The sequence below is a fragment of the Sprattus sprattus genome (assembly GCF_963457725.1).
Source record: "Sprattus sprattus genome assembly, chromosome: 12".
NCBI lineage: Eukaryota > Metazoa > Chordata > Actinopteri > Clupeiformes > Clupeidae > Sprattus > Sprattus sprattus.
In genome coordinates this window covers 27,923,616-27,936,427 of record NC_137910.1, presented here as the reverse complement: position 1 = coordinate 27,936,427, position 12,812 = coordinate 27,923,616, and the positions used below count along the sequence as shown (strand labels likewise).

Sequence of the window (12,812 nt, the reverse complement as noted above, 5' to 3'; positions counted from 1 at the left end):
CATTTTCACATTGAGAACTGACTTGTTTTCAAATAATCCATGTTTCCAGTGTATTTCGTTTACGCTACTCTACACCTTTCATGACTTCAAATAACGCATTGATTAAGCATATAGGCCTATTCAGTGAATCAACAGCTTTGCTCCCTGCTCACGTTTCTATACGAGAGCACGGACGTGTCATCATGAAAGTAAAAAACTAATATATTTGACCTTGACCGCGAAAATGGAAGATTCTATAGCTGAGCTAAAACATTTCACTTAGCTAGTTTAACTGGCTTGCACATAATCGGTCTACAATTTCTCAATGAATTAGCCTTATCTGCAGCGATATGCGTGAGGATAATTACTCCAGCATTTCCAATTGCTGAAAGAATTTACGTTTTATTAGGCCTATTAAGATGGAACCGGGAAGGCTGGCTTGTTACCTGCATCATCGTATTTGAAAGCACGTTATTAATAGCGTTTGTCCCTGTCTTAATGCGATGTCGTGCGAACCAAAACAACGTTTAAAAACGTGAATTAATCTTCTTCAGACTTACTTCGAACTTTTTGGGAGCACTTGATGGTCTTTTCAAAAATCGCCTGATATCCATGGCTAATTACCGGTAATATTTTCCTAACAGGTAGGCAGGCAGACTAATACCCAACTTGTAGCCTATGTGTTTACATCCTTCCCGGATCCTGATTGGTGTCGCCGTTGCAGCCACAAGGCACTGATTGGAGGGTCACAGACCATATTACAGCAGTAGAAAATGATTCAGACTACAGCGTTTATATGTTCAACCAAATGAAACGTAGTTTTAGGTGTTTTAAAATGACACGTTTATTTCTGATTATTCCAACGGAAGAATACAAGGCGCAGAAAACTTTGAGCTGCGTAAACGCCTCTTAGAGGTGGATAAACCCTATTTAGAGGTGCATAAACGCTATTTCCAAAATTACAGAGGTGCGTAAACTGCGTTTACTTGCGTTTACCCTCCACTACAGCCCTGTTTGTAGCTAATGACAGCTTCAAGACGCTTCCTGTATGGATAACCTACTTGTATGCATTGCTCAGATGTGAGTTTGGCCCATTCTTCCACACAAAAAGTCTTCGATTGAAAGTTCCCTGGGCCTCTTCTATGAACTCTGATCTTCAGTTCTTTCCATAGATTCTCAATTGGATTCAAGTCAGGTGATTGGATTGGCCATTCTAGCAGCTTTATTTTCTTTCTCTGAAACCAATTGAGAGTTTCCTTGGCTGTTCATTGTCTTGCTGAAATGTCCACCCTCGTTTCATCTTCATCATCCTGGTAGATGGCAGCACATTTTTATTAAGAATGTATCGATACATTTTTTCAGTCATCCTTGCTTCAATTGTGTGACGTTTCCCAGTACCATATGCTGAAAAGCAGTCCCACACCATGATGTTCCCACCTCCAAACTTCACTGTTGGGATGATGTGCAGTGCCATGTCTCCTACAAACATGGTGTGCATTATGTAATCCAAAGAGTTCAATTTTGCTCTTATCTGACCAGACTATATTCTCACAGTATTTCACAGGCTTGTCCAAATTTCGTGCTGCGAACTTTAAACGAGCTTCAACAGGCTTTTTCTTCAGCAATGGAGTCTTATGTGGTGAGCGTGCATGGCGGTTGAGTGCATAACTTATTGTTTTCTTTTAAACAACTGTACCTGCAAATTCCAGGTCTTACTGAAGCTCACCACGAGTGGTCCTTGGCTCTTTGACAACTCTTCTGATAATTCTTTTCACTCCTCTGTCAGAAATCTTGAGAGGAGCACCTGGTCGTGGCTAGTTTATGGTGAAATGATGTTCTTTCCACTTCCGGATTATGGCCCCAACAGGGCTCACTGGAATATTCAGAAGTTTAGAAATGCGTCTGTAACCAATTCCATCAGTATGTTTTGCAACAATAAGGTTGCAAAGGCCTTGAGAAAGCTCTTTGCTTTTACCCATCATGAGATGCTTCTTGAGTGACACCTTGGTAATGAGACACCTTTTATAGGCCATTAGTTGGGATATCAATTTGCACTGACTAGGGGCCGGATTGCTTTCTAATTACTGAAAGATTCAGCTGTTTTCTTGGCTTTCCATGCCTTTTTGCACCTCCCTTTCTTAATGTGTTTAGTACTTTTTTCCTGTGTTATTTCACATTAATACACATTACTAAATTTCTGTATGTATTTTTTTTTTCTTTGTATGTATGGATTACTTGGGTTGTTACCAACATGCGGTGAAAGTTTAATGTCAATGGCACCTTTGGAAATATATTTACTGAGAAAAATGGCGACGTGTTCAATACGTATTTCACCCGCTGTATGTTCTCCTCCTAGTGGTTTCTTGAGAGAGTGCTGTACTGCACTAACATATTCTTTCGGCATTATTAAACTTCTACATATTGTAGATACATTTTGCAATTCATTCCACCATAAAAGTCCTGCAAGAAGAAAAAAGCTTTGCAGGAAGCCAAAGCCAAGATAAGGCAGTCAATCCACCATTCCAGGGTGTCACAGGCAGCCTTCCCCTTTTGGAACTCCAAGGGGGGGTTGCTGGGACCAACGCAGCAGGCAGCCATTTCCAAGGTGATGATGTGTTGTCCAAAAGCAGGAGAGGGTGAGAGAGGTGATCCAAGAGCAGCTTCACATCTGTGACTGCAGCACATCTATGGAGGGACCTATTTTGCGTTGTCATTTTTGGTACAGGAGATTTGATGCCAAAACATTTGATGCCAGGACTATTATGAAAATGTGTTTTTTTTTTTACACTTGCGTGGACATCAAATCAAGATGGCCCTCAAACGCACCCCATGGGCCATTAGCCTTGGCAACATAAAAAAAATCTAAACTAGACACCATTAGGGTGCATGGGAACCTATTTCTCCCGATGGCCTGTGGGTACGCCTTCATCCAGAAGACCAAGGGGAGTAGTGTGAATGGCTTATTGGACACAGGGTCAATTGTACCTGCCATAGCTTAGAGTTTCATCCATCAATCTCAATGGATATACTAAAACCTTGCAGTTGGTTGCAGCTACTCATACATCAATAGTCAAGATCTTATTTTGGTCATGTGGATGAAGTTATGGATGTACTCCCTCCAGCTGAGTGTGTTTCACTGCCTTGGTGACATTCACTACTGTACTGCCATCAAGACCAGATTAAATCTCCTGGAGGAAGGACAGGCCTCGGTGAAGTTCCACCGTATGTGCCATAGGTGTTATAGCTCTATTAAGCCCTAGGTTCTGGAGCTGGAAACATACCGATGTCAGCTAGTTTCACAGGTTTCTCAAAAATATTCCAGTGCGATGATATATTTAGTTCCCTGTAGATTCCCACTGTGCACTGTAAAACACAGTCAACAAGAATGCATCCAACCGGAGGAAATGTGATAGTGATGGACTAAACATGCACTTTAACTTCAATGACTGCTGCAGAGCTTGCACTAAAACAAATGTTGGTCATTTTTCATATGGTATCTTGGTGAATGTCATAACACATCAGAGTACAAAGGCCCATCATTCCAGGGACCTAACCAATTTGCATTCACTATCTATGGATTCACCACATCCACAGGTTGTAACCTAACAGACATAGCCCAGGGAAACTGCTGAGCAAATTATGGTAACATATTCTGGTAAGTTATAATCTTTTATTAATAATAGTAGTAGTAGCAACAGTATAGTTGTTGATAATCAATGAGATACATAGATTTTTATGTTGATGTTTATGTTCTGGCCCTATATTGGTATGTCCAAATGTATGCTAAGCTGAAAATACTGTCATCATTTTTTGGATCTATGAATTCACACATTAAACTGTATTCTCAGAAAATGGCTGCCTCATTTATTGATTTAAATATATTTTCCATGAGGGCTGGTATTTGACATTTAAACTGAGCACTGGGTCTTTCAAAAAATACTTTCCCAACCCTGTTGCTGGAAAACCAAGGGCCACACATCCATTACTGTGCTGATGTATGACGGGTGCTAAGTAAAACCTGTGGTTATGTAAGGGATAACGGCCGACGAGCTGTACAGTTCTACGAAGTTAATGGACGCTGCGGGGCAAAGAACACCACGACGCGGAGCGGAGTGGTGTTGGTCCGCAGAAGTCCATTAACTTCGTAGAACTGGACAGCTCGGAGGCCGTTATCCCGCTTATCTCCCGTTTACAACATCCAAAAATGTTTTTATTATTATTATTATTATTATTTAGAATTTCCTTTATCTTTAGGAAATGTAATATGCATAATAACCTGATGAATTCTTGATTTGAAGCCTAGTGCTCCCGTTAGAGAAAGTAGTGCGTTTTTTGAAGAAAAAAAAACCGTTACGTTGGTTGTCAATGGTAACCATTCATGAGCATTGATATGGAACGGCGATTTAACGTTTCTACTGGGACTACGTCCAAGGTGTCCGGTTATACGAACTTAATGTACACCCCATTAGCCAATCAGAAAACAGTATTTCGTTCCAGAGGGAGATAAGTAAATAGAATATATGTAGTGTAAACCTCACTCACTGAGTCATTACGAGCTGCTCAAGTGCTTTTAGGTACATATGTATGATGGATTAGACAACTCATGATGTATTCAGTAACTGTGCTGAAGATATAGGGAACCATGGTTCTATTGACTTGATTTTCTTACCCCTGGGAGTTTGAGACAGACAGACAAGCCTTCTGAAGCAGACATTTACTGAATCTTCTGGGATGTCACCTCTTTCTCAGTCTCCTCTGCCTCATGCCCGAGTGCAAGGCCAACCTTCTACTCATGACCCTTCTTCAGTCTGGATGCAGAAGACATGGAAGACCAGCCACAAGGTTGAAGGTCAAATGTTTCTTCAGTGAAAGTTTTACTCATGAACTGGTTCTGTGTCTCTAAATGATGCACACGTCCCCTTATGAAGAGCATTTTATTCAGATCTAAGACGAGAGTGAAAATAGCAAAGATAGATTAGGCAATTAATTGTGAGCTGTTTGCTCACAGATCTCTTTGAGTTGAGATCTTAGACAATACGCTTTTATTTAAATATCAGTATGATATATTCCAATATGCTTTTCCCTTGCATACAGTCTTATCCACCTCAGTTAGTTCAGTGCTTCATCTTTTCAAAGTTGCCTTTGAATACTCAAGAATGAAAATACTGACTCAATGTATAATATTTTGACACGTTATTATTTACAGTTTTAAAATGTGACAATGTAAAAGTTAGAGTGTCATGTTTCAATTTAATTCTTTGTGACTCCTGAGCTTTGATTTTAACAATTTCAGTAAACAACTGCGACATTTCAGGCATTGATATCTCTATCTTGTATCTGTTTAATTGAGCCTGGTGCAATGTGTTTTTAATGGTAATGTTGTGACTGTCTCTCAACTCAGGTGTCAAGGGGAGGTTTTAGATTTGATAATTATTTTAAGTAAGATGTCAATGAGGGGGCTTCCTTGACACTTTCTGATGAATAAAGGTGGTGGAGGAATGAACTGCCCCAAACTCAAAGGGCCTTTAATCTCTTTGAGATTGCATCATCACATTTGGAGAGCCTCAGCTTTGTGTTGCCGTGTGCTACAGTAGGGTTGGCACTTTTTTTGCAGGTGGGTTGGTTGCTGGCAAGTATTTGTTTATAAAACCCACTTGTTTTGGTACAATACTTGAACTAACTTCTATTCAATGAACAGTGTGAATCCATGCAAAGCCTTTCCCCAAAGTCCTTTTGAAGACGACAGCCCATTCAAAGAGGAGGAGAGGGGGATTAGCTTCTCGAGCAGCAGCGCATTTCCGAGGGAGCTGATTAGCTCGGCATTCATTGTTAAACCAGGCAAAGGAAGCCCTAGAGGAGTGAAAAGAGCCAAATAGGTGGGCCAGGAAGAAAACAGCCGCAGGAAGCCGCTGTGCAGGCAACACCACGTTTTCCCAACATTTTTTTCTTTACCCATGATGGTGGGGTGAAAAAGGAGATTAGCATACAAAATTAGAGGCAGAATGATTTAAGGGCAACTAGGTTCATGTTTTCCCTCTGTCTGGACAGAGTTAATTAAACCAGTATTAAACAGTAAAGAAGCAAGCAAGAGCCAAGGCATTGAGAGTTCTTTAAAGACTACAATGACATGAAAAGAAAGGCATTTGTAAAGGTGAAATTGAGAAAGGTGTGAAAAAGGAAGACTATAATTAAACATTTTTTCCCTAATTGTTTCTTTGCCCCAGGGTTGTCTGATACTAAAATGAACAATGCAGAAATGATTTTATGCAGATTACACAGATGATCTTCTGTATACATGTGTTTAACTAGCTTTTTAACACATATCATTCCTTTCATTTAATTCCAAAACTCTTAAGCCTCTGTATTATAATGTGTTTGGCAATTAAGTAAGTTCACTTCACTGTTTGTTATTGCATTGGCTAAAATTAAGTTAGATTGAAGAATAAAAAAATATTTAATAACTCAAAAAACAATACTGAATGAATAACAGGTTTATTACTGGTCTGGATTGATGATCTTGGATTATCAAGGATCGCTAGAAAAAGAATAAAACAAAGCAAACTATGACAGACTGTGCAATAAATTAATAATATACAAAGTGCTTCATTTTATTTACAATTAAATACCGATTCTGGAGGGGGGTGTAACTTCCTTTTGTTTCCCCTATGGCACCAGAAGTGTTTCTAGCACATTGATTGCAGTATATTACACAAATGCAAACCTTTACTATTATTTATAGGAAATGGAAACATTGATGGATTTTAATATGTCTGGTCCATAGTGTGGTTTATTTGTGTCATCCTATGAAAGTATTCCACATAATTCCTAATATCCACAATTTTAGAAGTGTTTTCTATTTCAAATGTTAAACAAATGTAAATTGGGCCGTAGAAAAGTACAAAAATAGTATTTAAATATATTCAGATCATCGTACCAATAAACATCTAATATTTGCAATGCTGCCTGTATTTATGCAAGCTTTCCAATAAATCTAAGCATTATTTTCTCAAACTCTCTTTCAGTAATTTTCTGTTGACAAAACTTATATTCTCCTTTGTTTACACTCTTTCAAACGTATGTTTTTTTTTTTTTTACCATTTTGTGAAATATATTTGGGATACTATCTTACTGAAAACCAAATGTACTGTCTGTGTAAAAACCTCAGTGGGTGTAGGCTTCACGCCCTCCTCAGTGTGTCTTCCTGAGCCTGAGACTTTTCCTTTGGCTGTTGCTGGCGCTCTTGGCCTTCTTTCCCTTCTTCACACAGTAGTATTTGGTGACAATCTTGCGGCACTGATCACACTTGACAGCGCAGCACCAGTGGAACTTGCAGTTGCAGCTGGACACCAGCTCGGCCCGACGCTCCTCCACAGCCAGGCCACACTCTCCACACAGCCGCTTGCAGCTGCGCTTCTCCCAGCGGCTCAGACTCTTCCCCTTCTTGATGCACTCGCGTCCCTCGGTGCCCGCCAGGCCCAGGGTCTTGTTCTCCAGGCAGTAGTCAGGTGAGTCCTCCAGGTGGACCAGCTCTTTGCGAGAGATGGAACTGAAGGTCTCGGCGATGGCCCTGCGACTGGCTGCACTGTTGCCTGCCCCCCTGAGCAGGTCCACCTTCAGGGCTTTCTGATACTTCTCCTTCAGATAGGTGCCCACCTCTCTGAAGTCGGGGAGCTGCAGCCAGCACGTCTGGGTTGTGCAGCTCCCTGAGACTCCATGGCATTTACATGTTCGCTGCATGGTCCCTTTAACAGCCTGGGTGAACAAAACGGGTCTCACATTAAAACAGCACAAAGACACGAGAGCATGGAAATGCATTTCTATTCTCATCATTCCAACCAAGCATCGGGGGAAATCTATGGGAACTACAATTTTACATTGTTTACACTGCTTTCATTTCAATGTTTGATTTTCGGTTCTATGCATTTTCGCTTTACAAATACAGCTTCCTACTGATTGTATGGCTTGAAGTTGAAAAAGAGGACGAATTCAACGCGTGAAAAGAGAACCAAGTTCAAGGTTCATTTCTCTAGTTTTCCAGCTTTTGTGCCCACTCAATATATCCTGACTTTGGTCGTTATAAGCAGCTGTCACTTGAAAAAGGACATTTCTTTTTTTCAAACTAAAGCATTTTCACCAAAGGTGAGTAAGTATCAAGGATTCACATCGAGTCCAATTGTTCTGCTGTGGAAAAGGGTGTATTTATTTAGTATAACCATTGTCAACATGTTTTCTGCTATGAGTGGACTCAATTGAAAGTCCATTGAAGAGGAAATGAAAAAGGTCTCTTTCTGGCATTTTTTCTGTTACAATGATGCTCCAGGTGCCATGGGGATCTGACACAAAGTGAGGAGGCAGCGGCGGCAGCAAAAACAAAGGCCACTTCAGCTGCATAGCCATCATCCCCCGGGTCTCTCCAGTCAAACAAAGACCAACATAAATGTAAGAACCTTATTGCAAGAATAAAACTAAACACTTGTTTGGGACCAACATTATACAGAAGCTTTGCTATGTGTGGCCCCTTAGGTCCTCTAATTAAGCTTGCACCACTGATCCCAAGAGTCTGGAGTTGAGGTCCCTTCATAAAAGACATTCAGGAGCCGTAAATAGGCCCTTCTGGTACAGCGCACACACTGTGATTGGGACGAGTGGCACCTTGCTTATAACAGACTGAATAAAGCTCTTGGGTGGTATAGCTATAATTCAGAAGAGGAAAAATAATGATTCAAAGGACACTATACATTCTGTTGGTGGCCAAGTGAGATTCTTAAGTCTAAAGCCCCTACTCTGCGTTAGTTCTTACAACTACTTATTACACACCTTGCCTTCAAATCAGCTCTCCAGGCTCCAGATCAGCCTATGAGACTAACTCCTTATTACACGCCTTCCCTTCAAATCAGCTCTCCAGGCTCCAGATCAGCCTATGAAACTGCCGGAGGGCACACTTTCTGTCTGTTCTCTGAGAAGTTTAGAGACCTTTTATAAATAATAAAACTTTACCCTGCGTCCAGCTTCATTGTTGTGTAGATTCATGGCTGCTCTCGCGTCCTGCCCTGTCTCCAAGGCGTCAACAAACTGTTTGGAGATAACTTCTCCGAAGCCCACATTATCACTGCAGCCGCCCCACAGCCAGCCCGGGCCCCCTGCAAGTCAGTGGAGGGAACAAAGAGCCTGGCTTAGATCACAGCAAATCTGCTCCTTTAGATTCAACTATTGGAAATAAAACAGTGGAAGACTGATACTCCTCTAAGGAATTTAAATTTTAAGAGATAAGATCATGAGAAACGTATTCAAGGGGCTGCCTTCCGAGCCTCACTCTTAAGTTAGTTGAAGGTACATGGTGAGCACACCTTTCACTCGCAGAATATTGATCAGTTTGCTTACCTCGTTGACCATTCCTTGTGTCATCGCAACCACAGTTGTCAAAGTCACCAAGGCTGCAGTTTCGCGTAAGGGTGTACATCACCCCTGCAGAACTTATGGCATGGACAAATGCTGTTTCCCTATTTGCTGTGGAAAAATTGTCAGTGTTAAGGGACATAGCCAGTATAATGTTTTCTAATACTATATCAGTGCATGCAAAAAAATAAATGAATTCCGCATTTTTATCACCCAAATGACACTTCCCAATGTTTAAGATGTACTGCACTCAACCTGAATTAAGAGACCGATAGCAAAATGTGCAACTGATGGGAATGTGCACAATTAGACTGCAGGTCAGCTCTGGCCTGAGACAGATTCACTTTGCCTTCTGTGGCACTTCAGGAATGCCCCCTGAAGCAGCCTGAGGCAGCCCTTTGACCTAAAGCCCTTATCTTCTGATGAGGCGCCTGGTTCACCCTCCACGCCTCTCTGATACCCCTTCCTAGTCCTTGTCCTTTCCTAAGGGAATTAACCAGCAATATTCAAAAGACTAGAGAATGGTGTTCTGTTGTTTTCTGTAAACCGTATTAGGGGTCTTTTGAATGTTTGTGATTGGATTATCTCAGCTTTGTTGCGTCGATTCGGACAGCATTACATCCACTCAAACAAACTCCACCATATTTGCAGTTTTCTTGAGATGCTGGATAGTCATCTTGCAAAACTGCTCCCACAAGATTTGACCCAAGAACATAATGAATTCCCTCCTTTTGGGCACGGTTTCAAACTTGAGAAAAAGACAAGTCTTCAACTTGGGCAATAAGCACTGGTATGATAATCCTGCATGTAAAAGCTTGGGTCCATATTAATGGAAGTGTGTGTGTGTTTGTGTGTGTGTGTTTGCTTGCTCTTTTCTCACCACTCCGGAGGCCATTGTGAGTGGACAGTTGAAGAGCTCTCTCCGGACAGTTCCAGCGCTCCCAGGCAAACTGATACTTGCACTCCTCAATCCCACTCTGAGCCCCCGCAGCCACACTGCTGGAGTAGATCAGATAGGCCTGAGAGAGAGGACCAACAATCACAAGGGTTACAAGAGCACTTTAGTTCAAGAACAAAGTTTTTGTTAGAGCACTATTTGTTGTCATGTCTTTCAAAACAAATACATACACAAGAAAGGAATATCTATGCCATACAAACAGTTAATTACTTCAAATATAATTTGCTATCAAAAAAATAATAAATACATTTAATTTATTTTTCATAATCCAAAATGTTGCTTTACTGTTTACCAAAAGCATTTGTTTCATTGCGAACAAACCCACAGATACCACACACAAATGTAGGTAATTCTGTAATAAGGATTTTGTAAACCTTACTGATTCTTTTTTCAGCTCTGCCTCAGCTTGAGTGACAGGCTGCTTGTTGAGCCTGAGCTATATATCCTAATATGTCTCAAGTGGCCTTGGATGGACTGAAGCACAACCTCATTCACTGGTGTCTGGCTTGCTAATGATGACCACCCAGAGAAGTCTTAACTCGCCACTCTCCCACTGGAACACTCAGAACATAATATAGTGAAGGAGCTCAAGTATGTTCAGGGAAGAGGCCGTGTCTATGCCAAACCCGAGAGTCATGTCCCTGCATTTTCAAACCACAATATGATCTGCATTCCTCACAGGCTGCTTTAGAAGGCTGGGGTTTAGGGTTGGGGCAAATAGGGGGTTTGATGGGTGGGGTTGGGGTCAGGACCTAAGATAATACTGCTATGTTTTGTGGTTAGAGGATCAACCTCAAAAGATATTATGTATGAAATCAAATGTGTGAACCAGCCTAAAGGGTGGACTTTAGATAAAGATCATCAGAGAAGATCAAAAGAAACTTGGCTTACCTTTGGGCCAGTCATCAGGAAATTATTCACTGACCTGGAAGACAGAGCAGCCCATTAACTCAGAGGAGAAAAATGTTTCTCACCCATCCTCAGACATAGCTACTACAATAGTGATGGAAAACATCTTTCAATAGTTTTTTTTATAATATGTAAGTAAAGGTTTTTTTTGTTTTTTTTACTTCCTAAATTTAAGTTACAATGTAGAGACATGTACAATACTCCTGGAATATCTGGTTAAAATGATTTAATGTTCTTAATTGTAGAAGAAAAGAGGAAAGATATAACAGATTGAAGGTACAATTACTAGGCAAACAAAAAATGTAAAGATTGTCTTGTAAATGATCTTTTGGGTAAAATATAACAGAACATTTGACTCAAGGAATTCTCTCTGACAGTCAACCTCACAATATAAACAACAATGTCGCACCTTTAATCACCACATAACGATTTACTTTAGCATAAAAGGTTGTATCGCTTTAGATATTTTATCAAATCACGTCCAATTCATTGGCTGGTTGAGTAGTAACAGGCCGAGTCTTTCAGTGAAACCTACTGTAAAATCGTGACTCAGAGAAACTATGAAATCAGTCAGAATACATTTTTTTTTACTTACCAGCTGCAGCAGGACCTCATGTGAGTCATCAAAATGAAAATGTAGTAGTAGACTTCGAAATGCATGAGCATCCTGAAATGAAGGGAATTAGAAAGCAGTGTGCTGTAAAGCCGAGCGCTCTGCAAGAAGGATATATACCTACATGCAGATCTCAGGAAGCTGAGGGGCTCATGTGGGAACCAAGGGGGGTTCTGAAATGGAGCTGCTCTCATCCCAACAAGAGATTATCTGCTTAATTAAAGATTTTCCCCTTCTTACTCCTTCAGCCAATCAGATCTATTATAGCACGGAGAGTTTGAAATGATCAAAAGGGCACCCTGGGTTTCCAGAAGAGAAATAGCTGGGAAGCGTCCATTCCTTGTTAACAGTTAAATTAAAATGGCTAGAAAACCGGAACAGTGAGTCACTTCATCAACTACCAAAATAATTGATTTGAGAACTATATCCTATACAACAGATGGTCTGTGACCAGGGTATAGGCTATTTCACGTGTGGAACACAACATTGTTATTTCGATAATGGCAAGGTTAGGAGAATTCATCAAATGGATGAATTAGACCCCTTCGTCAGGGATTCGAGATCTGCCCGACAGGAAATCTTCTTTAGGCTAATTGAAATGTTGAAGATGACATCATTCGGGTTGAATTTGTGCTAATTATTAACTTTTTGGCTTTGTAAAATGAGGAAGCCTACTTTTAATAATAGCCTACCTTCTTGACCGAAATCCCATTTAGCCAATGTAATCCAAATTAATAAACCAACGTTTATAAACAGCTATTGAATATAAAAAATAAGCTCCTAAATTGCCCATATAAAGAAACAGAAAAACTTTCCTAACATTCTCAATGAAAATATGTCTTTTAGAATGTGGTATTTATAGATTCCTGTAAAAATACTTTTAATTGAGTAAGTTTCACCATCGTAATCCCATCATTATTATTCCATTTCCTTTTTTTTTTTTAATAATTATTATTA

The 12,812-nt window shown here is 40.4% G+C and overlaps 1 protein-coding gene across 1 annotated transcript; it reads right to left on the bottom strand.

Moving 5' to 3' along the window:
- Positions 1-7,167: 7,167 nt before the first annotated feature.
- Positions 7,168-11,908, bottom strand: wnt8b (wingless-type MMTV integration site family, member 8b; the record flags this gene model as incomplete). The annotated part of the gene is made up of 6 exons (XM_080849402.1): positions 7,168-7,731; positions 8,977-9,119; positions 9,361-9,486; positions 10,256-10,394; positions 11,225-11,258; positions 11,838-11,908. The coding sequence occupies 6 exons, from the start codon at positions 11,906-11,908 to the stop codon at positions 7,168-7,170; spliced, it is 1,077 nt and encodes a 358-aa protein (XP_080705528.1).
- Positions 11,909-12,812: the final 904 nt, after the last annotated feature.